The sequence below is a fragment of the Alligator mississippiensis genome, chromosome 4 (genome assembly GCF_030867095.1).
Source record: "Alligator mississippiensis isolate rAllMis1 chromosome 4, rAllMis1, whole genome shotgun sequence".
NCBI lineage: Eukaryota > Metazoa > Chordata > Crocodylia > Alligatoridae > Alligator > Alligator mississippiensis.
Genome location: NC_081827.1, coordinates 56,939,976 through 56,955,825, shown reverse-complemented (window position 1 = coordinate 56,955,825; position 15,850 = coordinate 56,939,976). Strand labels below are relative to the sequence as shown.

Below are 15,850 nucleotides of genomic sequence, written 5' to 3'. Positions count from 1 at the left end.
CCTCTTGATGGTCTGAAGCTGCACTGAGACTTGGGAAGGATTTCCTTGGCAAAAGGGAGCAGTTGGTTCAGCAGAATTTGAGCAAGGATCTTCCCAGCAATGGAGAGGAGGGTGATACCTTTATAGTTTCCATAGTCAGCCTTATCTCCCTTTTAAAAACATAGTGACAATTTTGGCATTTCTTAGGTCAGTGGGAATTTCCTCAGTGTTCCAGATTTTAAGAAACAATATGTGGAACTTGTTGTTCATAGTTTCCCCACCAACTTTGAAGACCTCAGCTGGTGTGCCATCAGGGCCAGATGCTTTGTTGTTCCTCATCTCTCTTATTGCCTGGTGTACTTCTTCAGAGGTCGGTGGGCTTCTCTTACTGGATGCTGTGGGATGGATTCGATGGTTTCATCAGTCACCACTGATTCTCAGTTCAGGAGCTTTTGGTAGTGCTCCCTCCAGCAGTCTATGACAGGGGTACTACCATCTTCAGATCTAAGTAGGGTAAGTCCGCAAGAACTTGGTCCATAAGCAGCCTTGACTGCACTGAAGAAGCTCCGCACATCATGATTGTCAACAAATTGTTGGATTTCATTCGCCTTCTCTTCCCACAATTTTTTATTTATTTCTTGAATCTTTTCTGGGCTTCAGCTTTAAACCATCAAAATGTTCCCTGCTTCTGACTGGACCTATGATAGTTTTGCCAGTCACAGAAAGCTTTTCTCTTCTGATCAAGAAGGGCTTTGATCCCAGCATTGTTTTCATCAAACCAGTCCTGATGGCATCAGGTGATAAAGCCAATTGATTTCATGCAAGCCTCATGGATGGTCTATTTTAGAGCTTGCTACTCTTTCTCAACACAAGTGTTATCATTTTCAATCCTAAGATTGGTGAGTTTCTTACTGAGATGTGTTTACAGGGCTCTGCAGTATCTAGGGGTCTGAAGGAATTTGATGCTGTACTGTCTTCAGACTGATTTAGGTTTCTTTCAATGTTTCAAAGCAACCCTGATGGATATGACTGATCTCACTAAATGATGATTGATCCAGCAGTCATCAGCTCCTTATCTGACACACATGATATTTCCTGACATACATGATCACACACTCTTACAATGATGTAGTCACAGAGGTGCCATTATTTTGAATAGGGATGTGGCCATATTGTTTTGTACTTGTCACGTTGCCTGAAGATAGTGTCAGTAATGATAAGGCCATACTTTGCACAACGACTGAGTAAAAGGATGCCACTGGAATTGGCCTTGCCCACTCCTTCCTTCCCAATGGTGCCCCTCCACAAAGTGGCAATACATAGGGGGTGCACGGGAGTGCATGTGCACCCCCGAGAGTGCCAGTGCACCCCCTGATGGCTGTGCTTGCCGCTTAGGCGATGGGCAGGCGGGGCAGGCAGGGATACTGGTGCCCCCCCTGCAAGCACCAGCTGATTGCTGTGCTCACGGCAGCTGCTTTTGGGAGTGGTTGTGGCTGCTTCTGGGAACGGCTGCAGCAATTGGCCGGCACTTGCTCCTAGAAGCGGCTGCAGCCACTCTCAGAAGTGGCTGCAGCGAGCACAGCTATCGGCTGCAGCTATTGGCTGTTGTGGGATTGCCCAGGCCCCCCGCACCGTGGTCCGTAAGATCATCTGCAGGGACCCCGCTCTGGTCCACAGGACTGGCACATGCCCTGCCTGACTAAGGCGGCACCAGTCGCCCATGCCTCCATACGTTAAAGTCCTGGCCACCTCTCATACTGAAGTCTCCAAGGAGGATACTTTTTGTCCTTTTTTGGGATGGTAGTCAGGATTTAATCAAGGTCAGCATAAAACTGTTCTTTCTGTTATTCCTCAGCACCAAGTATTTGGGATTATGCACTGGTGATGGCAGCAAACAAATTGTTGGTCAGTTGGAGGCAGTGTCACAAGGCACTCATTAATACCAAAAGGGAATTCAGTCATTTGGCTGACAATCTAGTTCTTAATGTTGAAACTAACACTGTGTATTCACTTGTTTGCAGGTTTCCCTTTCTAGAAGAACATACCGTCACCCCCCTCCTCCCTCAGTTGGCTTTCATCTGCACATCTGGTCTTGCTGAGAGCAGCAAATTGATGTTATATTATGAAAGTTCTCAGACAACAATAGCTGTTCTGCATTCAGGTCTATCACTGTTTTGGGGTCATCTAGCAGGGTTTGTACATTGCAGGATGCAAAAGACATTTTTGTGTTTTGACTGCAATGAAAATGATCCCCCTTGAAGCGACTATCCAGTTGGGTAAAGTAAAGCGGGACAGGCTATGTTTGGGGCACTTTATCTAGCCCCCTCCCCAAGTGGGGTGAGCAGAGGGAATCCTAAAAAGGACTGCTCAGTCATGATCGCAGGTGCCAAATCACCATCCTGTCCCATATCAAGGGTGAAGTGACCATCATTCAACCTCCACCTGTGTGTGGATCCATGACTAGGGATTTCTGGTGATCACTTTGTCTGTCCTTGTTTCCACTTGTCCATCACTGCAGGACTTTGTAGAAGTTATGGGTGTTGGTACTACTTATTGTAGTAGATATTGCACCAGAGGGAGAAGCCTGCACATGACTTGTTTTATGTGAGGAGTCCATTATGCATTGACAACCCCATGGATCTTGGTGGAAGACAAACCTGTGTCCATTGGCAAGGGGATCCAAGACAACTGTGATTACTCCTCCACTGCTGCCTTCATCTGCCTTCTCATCTGTTAAGAAGTATGCCTTCTGCATCTGCCTTCTCTACCATTGAGTTCTTTGTGTTGTGTTGAACTGCTCTGTCTGATACCTCACCTTTGACCTTACTGCCATGGGTGACCCTAGCAGGAGTACAAGGCTCACAATGGGTGTTGATTTTTAGGGTCATTGGTACATGTGTAGCAGAAAGCCCCCTTTTCCTCTTGCCTGCATTTGCTCTCCCCTCTTTGGATATGTTTCTCTTTTTCTACCTTTTCTTCCTTCCTTCCTCTCTCTTTCACTTTAAGATAAGGAATTGTGTTTTAAAATTTGTATGCGTGCATTTTGTATCTCCCCTTGTAGTTTGGTATTTTTATCTATTTGTGTGCCATGGCATTTGTAGCTTATATTTTATACTCCTCACCTTTCAACTTTCAACTACATGTGTTTTAGTAAGTTATACATTGTAACAATGTTAACAAGGGCAGGAATCAAACTGTCCTTCTCTGTATCAGGCTGGCCCCTGAAAGAGTGAGTGAATCAGTGATTGAATGTGTAACAAGGTAGCACACAGCAATTAACACCTGGAAGCTGCAGATCAGCCAACCGAAGAACTCAATAGAAGACAATGTAACAACCGGGAAATCTCTAAACATCACTGATCAAGGGCTAGAAGCCCTGGCCTGAGTTAATCAACGCTGGGGACCAACTTTTGGGCTGAGTATCTCCAGATCAACCGCTCCCAGAGCCCTATTCAAAATTCATCAACGGACTCCCAAACCTGCACGTACATGCGGACGACCCCTGGGGCTGACAGATGCTGTCCAGTAGCCACCGAGCGGGGGGAAGTCCCATGAGGGTCAATGACCCCTGGATTGGGCAAACCTGAAAACTGGGGAGTCACCAAAGTCTGCCAAGAACAGATAAAAAGCAGTGAAAAGTGACCCTCAGTGGCGCCCTCTTGATCTCCAACTTGACCAGACCTGTCCAGCCAGAAGGACCAGCCGGCGACCCCCTTCTGGAAGATAACACCACGCTGAAAGAAGCCTCAACGACAGACTCCAGCGCTTGTAGGATAGGTATACCTGACTCTGTAGCCTGCTACTGTGTGTGTGTATGTGTGTGCATGTGTGTGTGTGTGGGGACCAGCCCCAAGGTTTATGATTACAGTGTTTCAATCCGCCTAATAAACTAGAATTTTAAGGATCCCGAGTTGGACATTTGTAGCCAACATGTGCAAGTCTCTCCACCCTGTAAAGGTGGCAGTCCACAGAGAAGTCATATCATGCATAGTTTGCACTATGTATAAGCAGGTACAAAAGTACTGCTTAAAAATGTGTTTATGGAGTACTTGTGCCAGATTTGAAGCAGTTTCAAAGAAGGTAAATTGCATCAATTTTGGATGAAGTAAATCTATGGGTACTATATGCAAATTACTCATGGTGACTGCATTCTTGTGTTAGTCAAATTATGAAATATGAATAACAAAATACAGAACTTTACAACTAAATGCCAGGCTCCCTTACTTACGTGCTTTATATGTGACAATATCAACAACTCTGCTGGGAGGTCCATACCCTGCACTATTGTAGGCGGAAACATCCACATGGTACCATGTGTTAGGCTTTAAGCCTTCCAGTTTGGTTGAGTATTCCTGATTGCTCACTTGCACCCTCTGGGCAGCTGCTTCTTTATCGTGAGTGGCCCAGTAACGAATCTGAAAACAATTGGATTCAGGGATTATTTGTGAAACAGAATGATACAGAAAGTCTACACAAACTTTGCAATTTATGATATAGTTTAAAGAGCAAGTTCAGGTGCCTGAAAAAGTCTACCTGCAGTAATGCAGAGCTCTTCTTAGGCTCATTTCCCGATATTATGTAGACACACCTTGGACTTAAACACAGAATATATTTAAGCAACAAATCTTTTTCAGACTATTTTGTCTTCTTAGACTAGCCCAAGTGATATGTAGTACAGACAGAAGTCCAGCTCCCAGCTGTAACTCAGAATGTTTTCTGCAAAGTGTTCTGAGTTATGTTACCCCAGACCAAACAGAAGTTCACTATTGGTTCCAGTGGGGAGGGGAATCTAGCTGCCAGGTCCCAGGGTCCCATAGCAATGGCCACAGCTCTCTGCCAGTGCTTGCTATTTTCAGAAAGGAAGGGGGGAAAGGCAGTGGAGGGAGCTCATTCTTGGGGCTCCCCATCTGGTGCTGAAGCGTGGGGTAGATAAACTGCAGCACCCCACCTTAGGGGCTCCAATATACCTGCTCCACCCTCCAGGGGGGGCTGAAACCCCCCAGACTGAACTCCCTCTACTCTCTTCCCCCCTCCCCTTCTATTCTGCAAACAGAGACAGGCTGAGAGCTCTGCAGACACAAGTTATAGAAGATGTTACATTTTGAAATATCTTTGTCTGATACCTCATGCAATGAAGGATCAGATTTTCACCTGATCAGACATTTTTTAAGCTGTCTGCAGCTGTGCACTTGTGTTGGGTCATGGGTATAGATTGCTTTCTGTGGCCAGACTGGGCGAAAAATGTCACTTCAGTCTGCACCCATGATGACATAAAGAAACAGAAACCACTTCAGATTTGACACACAGGCCCTCTCTACATGTTACATTTATTATGCAATTGACTGGTTAATTGCACAATTAATTTAGACTGGCTACGCATGCAAAGTAACTACCATGCCATAAAAAGGTCCAACCAGCTATAAAATTGGAGCTGGAAAACGTGCAATAACTTTGCAGCTGGTTGCTATCCAGATTTAATTTGCATCTGTAGCAGGGTCTGCCCCTGTGGTTGGGAGTTCTGCAGCTGACAGGGCACTGCTGGAATGGTGAGTCCACAGCTGCTAGACTCTCAGTTCCGGCAGCTGTGGGGCAACGAAGCACCCTGCCAGCTGTGGAACTCTTGACCCAGCAGCTGCAGAGTGCTGCTGAGACTGAGCATCCTGCCAGCTGTGGGAGTCTCGATCCCGGCAGCATGCTGGTACAGGGAGAGCCTAGGGTGGCGATCTCAGGCTCCCCCTGTATCAGCAATAAGGTGTGATAGATAGGATCTGATGCTGGATCCCACAACCACACCTCCTGCTATGCAAGCGTGTGATTGTGCATCAGATCCTATCATGCCTTTACCTGAATGTCTAGAGAGGCCCACACACTTTTTTCCCATTGGAACCATTTTCTTTCTAATTAAGTCTATGGGAGTTTTTTCCATAAATGTAAGTAGGAGCAGGCTCAGGCTTTAATATAACAATAGGCCCTTTTCTTATGGTCTTTTGCAACTGCATTTTTTAAACTCAATTTTTAATATAATCCTGCTAGACTACACTGTACTTTATAAAGCAAAGAGCAGACATCCTATCCCTGATCCAGCTGTACAGTAAAGTCCACTTCCCACTCCATGACACTCTAGCTAATAAGATCTCTACAAAGCAACTAGTTCATATTTTTATTTTTGCTGTCATTCACCACACGCAAAGTATTCCCTATCCAGCCCAACTCTTTTATGAAAGATGCTGCTTAAAACACTTTTAATAATATTTATTAGCTACTATAACTTTTATCAGATAACAGCCAGTTTTATTTTTCTTTCTATGACTTAGAAGTTTTAATAAGCCATCAATAAAACAGTTTAACAGCATGGTAACAAGCTTTAAAAAAACAACAGGGATCTATAACACCCACTCTGATATCTATTTCCTGCTCATTCCTCTGGGAATGGTATGCTTAACTGTACTTCCACTGAATATTTACTGAATGTACACATCAAAGACACATGACATACTTAATAAACTCACTTCTTGTCAGAAATTATTAGTTTTAGTATTCAGAAATATTTTTAAAATTTTAAATCTACTCTTATCTTTTAGGGTCTGCCTTAACTAAGGCGTAAAGGTTACAATGGGAAGACTAAAGAGGAAGCATGCACAATTGTACTTTGTTTTAAAATTCAGTATTATTTATTAAAAATATTCAGCCTTGCCTTTATCTCATATATATCAGCCCAAAATAGCTTTGACAACTCTTTGAAAAATAACTTATTCATGATTTTAAAATGTGGGAGCCTCTTAAATCTATATTTAGTTACTCACATACGTAGCTTGATTTTCAAGAACTCTTGGTTCCAAAATGATACCTTTTATTAGACCAACTGGAAAACGGCAAGAAAATTGTCCTTTTATGCAAGCTTTTGGGATCAAAGTTCCTTCGTCAGGCTCTGGGAAAAGTGTAGATGGTACAAGATGGTAAAAAGTCCCCATAGGTAGGAAATAAACTTCATTTTTGCACAGAGGGACCTGAAGATGGAAGGCTGTCCCTCTGGGTCCATGAGAGTGTGTTTGTGAGCTGTGTTGAGTAGCTCTTTGATGTGTTGATGTGTCATCTTCAGCTCCCTCTGTGCAAAAATGAAGTTTATTTCCTACCTATGGGGACTTTTTACCATCTTGTACCATCTACACTTTTCCCAGAGCCTGACGAAGGAACTTTGATCCCGAAATCTTGCAGAAAAGGACAATTTTTCAGTTGGTCTAATAAAAGATATCATTTTGGAACCAAGAGTTCTAGTTTTTTGTACGTCTTTTTGTCTCAAACCAACACGGCTACCAAGTACACCCTTGATTTTCAAGAGTACTGATTACTCACTGAAGTCAGGAGACCATTTATTTGGGTGTCTAAAGATGCATTTCAGTGGCAAATGTAAGCCCGTCTTATTATTAAAATAAATACAACAGTAAGTCCCTTATCCAAATTTTCACTTGTATTTTTCTTGATACTAGATAGGGACAGAATCTTCACAGCTTTGAGGACTGATTTACACTTATGCAAAATTAAAGTAAAATACCATCAGTATCATTTAACAGTGTTTGACACCTAGTTTGCTGACATATAAATCACAACACAGGCAATGGAAACCAAATCTATAACATATTGCTTTTCAAGTATTTTCATTCTTTGTATTTTCATTGTGTTCACACCTTACTTAATAGTTATTTTAGGAAATTCTACAACTTCTTATTTTAAGATGTTTAATATGTTTTTACTATTTTCAGGCCTTGGAAAAACCTTTCCTTAGAAGTCTACAATGTTTTTTAACTTCTTTCCTGTCTTTTTTTTTAGAAAGTCCAAAATGTGTTGGGAGTCATTCACAAATAAAGGTGTAACTTGCTGTTTGTCAAGGCCTGTTTCTTTTTCATATACATTCTTTAAAAAAAAAATTAAACTGTACATTTCTTCTACATTAACAATGAAAAGCATGTACAATAACCATGCATTCTTTTGGAAAAAGAATCAGGACCTGCAGGATCTGTTTTGCACTGCCAGACTAGAGACCTGTATATAACATTTGTTTTAAATGACAACACTGTATTATTGTCCTAATTTATAAGTTGTAAAATATGATCTAAACTGCTTCTATAAGACCTTTTATATACCCACTTCTTTCCTATTGAGCCATTATTGCCATGTGTAGAATCAATGTGAAAATGTATGCATCTCTTAGACATTCTCTCTGCAACAAATAAACTCATCTTTCTAAGCTAGTCACTTAGTCTCAGTATCATGTTTTGGTTCTACATAACTGTAATGAACTAAGTATTTAGAACTGGAACAGCTCAACTGAAGGCTCTATACTGTTAACAGCTAGAGGTGTTTCTGCTTTGACTTGCTTGGTTGGGGTCTGTACATTTGGCACAAGAAGATTTAAATCCTTCTTCAGTCCTGCCATGAAGCCTCAAATGGACCTTTTATGTTCAACAAAGTGGCATCTGTGAAATACTAGGTGGCCAAGGACTTGTTAGTTATGATATGATTGATGACAATTTTAGTGGTGATGTTGTCATGCAATGCAAGCCCCTACAGTGACTGCCAGGGGCTTACTAATTCATTTATGCAATGCTCTGATATGTTAATAGCCTGCATGCTTTACCTAGGGATGGTGAACACACTAAGGCTTTTGTTGATCACTGGGCAGTTGCCCAAAGTCTTTGAATCCCTCTGACTTGGAGAAACTTCTTACATTCCTCCAGTTCATCTACTCCACTGTAAAACTACATGCATAATAAGGAATACAGAGCTTTGAGCAAACTGAGTAAGAAAAATGAATAAAATGTTAAGCCATTCCATTGAGATGCATTTTAAATCCCAGCAGGAATAAAATCATTTAAAAATGAAATTAACCTAAATCTCAAATATATTAAATCTTGGTTGACATGACTTACATTAAACTACTGTGACAATGCCATCTGTATGTGTTACTCTAGCAGTTCTGTACTGCTCTTCCTTTACTCTCTACTTTGGGTACAGATATGTCTATACATTTAAGCCAGAATAATTACTTTTGGAAACTGATTAATTTATCATGCCAGGACTGTTGAGACATTATCTTTCTTCTCAAGAGACCTCTTGCCCCTTGTATTATTCAAGTATTTATAAAATCTTTAGGGAACTTAATTTTTGCTCTTCTTTCTCTTCACAGGTCTGCCTTTTTGTCAACTCATTGCAGGTAATATACAGAATTATTTCCCTGTTGCCACCAGCTTGTTCAGTTGCCCACTTTGTGCAGCATATATGCACATCTTAAACTGGGTTTTTTTTGTTTTTTTTTATTAAAGCAGGTTGGGCTAGAGTCTGGGCACAGGTGCTCTGGGTCTGGGTCCAGTTGGGAATAGGTATCACAGGGAAATCTCCAGTGGACACTATCAATTCTGCACTATTCCCAACTCCACCCCTTACTGTACAATTGCAGAGTGGGGTTGTTTAAATCAAAACTGTCCAACTTCTAAGTTGGACTTTTAGGCCATGAAGGCTGCACCAGGTGACCCACAGGACCCCTGGAACGCATGACACACGGGCCCCCTCTACACACTACACGTATCATGCAATTAACTGGTTAATTGCACATTTACCTTGAGATGAGCTACATGTGCAAAGTACCTATCATGCCATAAAAAGCTCCAATCAGTACAAAGTTAGATATTGAAAACATGCACTAACTTTATAGCTGGTTGCTATTAAGCTTTAATTTGCATGTGTAACAGGGTCTCCTTGTGGCTGGGAGCCCCATCAGTTGGTTGGGCTCCCATCCACAGGGGTGCACCATGTCCAACCAGGGCAGAGAGTCACAGCTGACAGGACCCTCAGCCTCTGGTACTGCTCTGGGTCCTTGCAGCCACAGGGTGTGCCTTTGATTTTTCAGCCCTAGGAATGCATGAAGCCCCTGGGGCTGGAAGATTGCAGCTGCTGAGGTCTCCTAGTCCTGGAGGTGCATGAAACCCCCAGGGCTCTCCGTGTAGCAGCAGTATGGAATGTAACGTGAGATCCCACAATCTTGCCTCCTGCCATGCACGCATAGCATGGCAGGAGGTGTGATTATGTGGATTGTGCATTAGATCCCATCGTGTCTTTACTTGCATGTGTACAGCGGCCCACAGACATGCCCTGTTGCACCATGTCCCTCCCACTGTACTGTGAATCTGCGTGGCCTTGGCCTCAATTCTCAGCTCCCATTCCTACACCACCCCAGGGGAAGGGAAAAAGCAGAAGCTGGAGAAGGGAGGGAGAGCTAGAGGCTCTGGTTGGTGTTGCAGCTGGAGTGATGGAGGGAGGGAGTGGTGGCTGGGTGGGAGTCTTTAGGCTGCAATTTAAACCCTCACAGCCCTCATACCAGTTGGACATCCCTGGCCTAGATATTATTTGTGCAGCTCTAGGATCAGGGAAATATAGTTACCACCCTTGTGGACCCGTCTCTGATGTGCCCACACAAAACTGCACAGCAAAGAATCTAACTCACTGTAAGAGTGGGAGAGACATTTTTACAACATCCGTGAAATAGGAACTATATAATTTTTGTGTAAGTTTGACATGTGGAACATAAAGAATACACTTTCATGACAGCTAGCTCTACAAAACAAAGTGTGGGAGAAAAAAATAAAAGCAGCAATAAAGCTAAACTGCTAGAATTATGGAATATTGAAATATATCATATTCATGCAGGCAACCTCTGAGAAATGTGAGATAGCAAAAAAAAAACTGCAAAAAACCTATTTTGTTTTAGTTTTAATATACTTTATTGATATTAGGCAAGAAACTTTAATGCCTATTTTAGGGGGAGAAAAATAAAACCAAAAAAACCAAAGCGCAGATGCATAATGATAAACTTGCATTATAAAAGTCAACCAATATATTTACTACATGTAAAATGCAGGAAATATAGATGCCCTCTAACATAGCATGCATCAAACAGCTGTAACTTTTTGAAGATGACATGACAAGCACTCATAAATCTTAAATTCCTTGATAGAGGTAGTTCATATTTCATCTTTCCTCTAGGTGCAGACTGAGGCCCTACCTCAGTAACGGTAACATTTATCAGCTAGCACTCATCACTGCTGTGGCAGTAGTCCTGAGAATCTACATTAGTGTACAAAAAAAAAAAAAAATCTGATTTCTCATGGTATGAAGAGGCTAGAATCACAGGTAAAATGCCTTCAGGTAGTTTACTCTCAGTATCCCAACCTTAAATACCATATTTACCCAATTAGAAGATACATTTTTCCCCTCATTTAATATGGGGAATCAAGCATGAGTTAGTGGGGCAGGCTGGAGGCAGCTACTGAGAGGGGGAGGCAGCTACTGCAGTTCTGGTCCCAACCTGGGGCTGGAGCTGCCACCCTGCTGCCTCTACATGCCATGCCCCTCCTGCCCCACAGCCCCCAGTTCTCCTCCCCATGATGCTTCTCCCCGTGTCTCCCCCTGTTGCATGTCTTACTTTTGTTCTGCTCAGCAGGCTGCATCCCTGCTGCAGCCCTGGGTATGGAGTATAGATCCAGCCCACCCTGTAGCAATGGCACAGACCCAGCACTGCTGCTCCAGTTGGGCCCCATAGCAGCAGTGCTGGCTTTGCACCATTGCTACAGGGCTGGGCTGGAGCCAAGCTCTGTGCCCCAGACTGCAGAAGGGACAGAGCCCACCAGTGCAGAACAAAGGTGAGGGGGGGAGTGGAGAGGCAGGTGAGAAGGAGAGACTTTAGGTAGGGGGAGACAGGAGGAAGTGGGGGCAGGGATTTGAGGCTGCATGGGGCAGAAGTGGTGTGGAGGGAGAAGGAGTAGGGAACAGAGGAAAGGGGAATTGGTGCAGCTTGAGGCTTCAGGGGGGGCAGGCACAATGGATGGTAAATAGGGAGGGGGCAGGCAGAAAGGGGCAAACTTCCTTCCTTTTTTACTGCCTGCCTAACCTCCACACTGCCCGCCCCCTACCACCCACCCCCTATAGCCCCCCACTCCCAGCCCCATTATTACTGCCCACATTTCATACCACGTGCCCCTCCTACTGCCTCCCCCACCTCCTGTTCCATTACTGCCCTTCTTATCACCTCTCCCCCCACCACTTGCAATAACAGGGGCGAGGTGCAAATTTAAGATGATGTAATGATGCTCCAATAATTCAATTCTATACATAGAAAATTATAATACATTTATACATTTTCCATGTGTAGAGTCTTTGGGAAAGTCATTTTACATTCAGGGTCATCTTGTATTCTGGTCAATATATGGGGTGCCAATTATACCATGAGAGATGTTTTCCGGGAATAAAAAGGATTGAAATTAAAAGCAGAAAGTAGTCTAGTGACACTAGGGATTTTGATAAACTGTGTTACAATAGCACAATAATGCAAACAAAAAAAAGTATCTAAGAATATTCACTCTAATTTACAAACAACTTCAATTTGGTCAAATTAGTGCCCCTTGATTAAACCACTTCATGTCATGGCCTCTCCCTGTAACTCTACTTTGTAGTCCCGCCTCTATGCTAGTGGTAGGGGAAGAAGTTCCTCCTCCTCTTCCTCCTCTTTTCATCATCTTGAGATCGCCTCCCTCCCTCAAGTAAAGCCAAGAAGGCCACCCTACTATTTGGATCTACATGTGCAGTAGTAGTAGAACTCCCCAAAGAGCAGCTACTGAGCCACATGCAGAATCTTTAACTGGGGTGCTGCTGCTTCTCTCCCCCTCTCCTGAAGTGCACGGTATCTTGGAATTAACTCTCTTTTAGGAGATTCATGCAGTAATAGTTCACACCTCTCAGCTACTCTTTCTGGCTCCCTACAGATTTGGGCAGGCACTACATTTTCTTTACAGCCATGATAACTGCGTGCATGGGCCTAGATTCTATTCCATCTCTAAGATGGTTTAGGTTTTAGGTACCTAAGTCATTAAATGCAATTCTAGGCTACTTTATGTGGCAGCCACAAAACTGTGAAGACATCTGGATTTCTTTTGCATCTCAATTTTTACCTGAAATTAAAGGGATATTTGTGCATGCTTGGAAGCAGTCTAGAACAGCTAGCTAGGCATCTACTGTTGCCTAAGCTAATGAGATCTCATTCTGCCTAAGCAAGTGCATAAATCCACCTCAATGACCACATACCCCTTTGCTGCTTGGTTAACAGGGAGTGGCCTTTGGCACGAGTTCCGAAAAGAGCTTGAATTCATGCATCTGAAGCCAGAGCAAGACACTTAAATTGCTTGGTCACTGCAACCTATTAACAGAACATTTATTCCTATAGTTCACTCATAAAAACACATCCCTCTGCTTTTGTGTGTTCTTTCTGACCCCCGGCAATATGCAGCTGACAATTTAAATCACAAATCAAGTAATTAATTTATTATGGCCAAAATCTTTTTCTCTAAGCACAGCCAAAATAAACAAGCTATATGCTGCAAAGTTCTTCGCAGGCCATTTTGCATGGTGAGGGAAGGCCCCTTTTGGGCTGCTCTAGGGCCACTTCTATAGTGGCTGAGTTTCCATAGACCCAGGACTGCTGTGCCCTTCTTTGAGAGAAAGTAAGAAGAGTTTGGCTGGTGGAACCATGTAGTCATGGAGCCACTGACCCTGCCCTGTTTTGAAATCATTTCTCCATGCTGATGTATAGCTGCAATCCAGTTCTAGAGCGTAGTTTACTTTTGCCCTAGGCTGTACAGTAGAACCACATCTGTCTGCCATATTATGTACTTTTGGCTTCCTGTACTTGGATGGGCATAGTATTTGTTCCCAAGTTACTACAAATTTTGTGGGGAATATTTTAAAGTAATTGTATACCTGACCCTCTGAAAATATAATGGGCATCATTTACCTACCAACCTGTGTCTACACTGACATAAAAATTACAGTCTATGCCTAATTATTATAACCCAAACATAACTGGAACACGTTTTAAGACATTTTGAGTCAGATCCACAGTTGGTATAAAGCTGTAAAGTTCTCTTGTGGAGTTTAAAAAGTTTCTATGTCAATTTATATCACTTGAAGATTAGGCGTAAAATTTGTTAACGTACCTTAGTAATAAAATACATATATTATATGAAAAATGAAATGAGGACTCAAATTTGGGCAGCACATGCTAATTAAGCAATATAGAACATGGAAAGTTAGACTGTAGGAGTATTTTTTATCCAATCAATTACTGTACTTACATGATTTTAAAGACATTTACAAGAGTCACTTTCAAACTCACCTGATATCCTTCAACAGATTGCTCAGAAATGTGGTGCCAAGAAACAGAGATTTCAGAAGATGATAAGACCATGACATTTACATCTGTAGGTATTTCAGTTGGAGCTGGAAAATTGAACATATGGTAAACTTGCAACCCCATCCAGTACCATGTTTGTATTTCTTTGCACAGTCTTGTCTCATTTTAGCATTTTACACTATGCTTTCATTTTCACAGGGCCAAACCCTGAGGTCTTTAATCTGTTTCCAAGTAGGTTCTTATTTGAGTAAATTATAAATTACAGGGAATTTGTCTGAGACTTGTTTGCGTTTGGTCCAGGTTGTATAGTTGTTAGCTTTCCCAGCCTCCAAACTGAAAGTTATGGCAATTAAAGATAGACTCAAAGAAAAATAGAACAAGACATTCAGGGATTGTTATTCAACTCTGTAATGTCTCACCTGTTGAAGACTATAGCAGATTTTCAAAGTCAATTGCACACAAATATTTAAGAGCACATTGCTTACACAGACAGTTCCTACGTTACACATGGATACTGGCCACAAAGAGAGGAGGGAGTTAGATTGGGTATGATGGTGCTTCTAGTAATTTTCATAAACCAGTGCCTGGTTGGTAGATCTTGATCATGTGCAATCAGTCAAACCAACTGGCAGGTTTGGGATCAACAAAGGTTTTCCCTCCCGAGATCATACTGGCAAGGTCTATTGGATTGTGGGGGGAGCTATTTCCTCTGTATTAGAGGCTCGGCCTTCTCACTAAGATCACCTGAGAATAATTTTAGCCTAACCAATTTCCTGCCTCAGGAGTACCCTAGGCTACACTCCTCTTTATCTGTGGCCCACTTGTGAGTTATTTTATGTTTTTTCTTTTTTTGTGGGGTGCTTTCTGGTCATGGTATGTGAGGAGGGTTGGAAGAAGAGATGCTCTTCAGAACCCCTTTAACTAACAATTGCCTGCAAATGCAAAGGGCTGGGCTCAGTGGTCTAGGAGGCCCCTTCCAGTCCTATAATTCTATTATGTGAAAGCTGATTAGGCACTTGTGCATGCAGCTAGTCACTTGTACGTTTTTCCATGCTTAAATTTGAAAATCTGGTCTGCTACACTAAATGCATCATGCAAACTTTTTTTAATGCAAGAAACTCTTAATTTAGAAATATTCTTTAAGTGCTTAGAATTGTAAGATATGATTGAATTATAGGAAGCTGTTAATTTTACTGTATTGCCTGTGTCTAAACTAGAGTGAAGGAATGTAAAAATGTGTAAGTGCAGCACAGTGCCTACAAAAGATTCCATTTCCAAGCTAAGATCAGTTCTCTTTCATGGATTTTTGAAACAAGTTGCAACAGACAACCACTGCTGCCTGAGCTCAGGAAAGCTTTCATATACTTAATCTTCCAACTGGGCAGAAAGTCAACTATGTATCAAAACAGCCAACATACTGGGAAAAAAAAATCAGTTACATCTCTTATAAAAAGTATCCAAGGTAACAAAATGATCTTCCATGCAGTTATTCTTTCTAATGGTCTTTCAGTAACAGCTAATAATTCAAATGTGTACCTTTAAGAATGAAGATAAAACGCAAAGGCTGTTTTCTGGATGACACTATTTTAGAGAAGCACAGGGACCGGAAACAAAGTTTCAGTATTAGCTAGGGCA

General features: G+C 42.3%; 1 protein-coding gene across 14 annotated transcripts in view; it reads right to left on the bottom strand.

Moving 5' to 3' along the window:
• Positions 1–15,850, bottom strand: part of CNTN1 (contactin 1) — a 470,483-nt gene that overhangs the window by 42,249 nt on the left and 412,384 nt on the right. For 13 of the 14 annotated variants that reach the window (XM_059726000.1, XM_059726001.1, XM_059726003.1 and 10 more), the window contains 2 exons: positions 14,198–14,301; positions 4,208–4,394 (listed from right to left, as the gene is read on the bottom strand). In XM_059726000.1, coding sequence (XP_059581983.1) covers positions 4,208–4,394; positions 14,198–14,301 — 291 coding nt within the window. Of the gene's footprint in view, positions 1–4,207; positions 4,395–10,784; positions 11,098–14,197; positions 14,302–15,850 lie in introns of those variants that run through there. The other variant, XM_059726013.1, reaches the window with a different exon arrangement.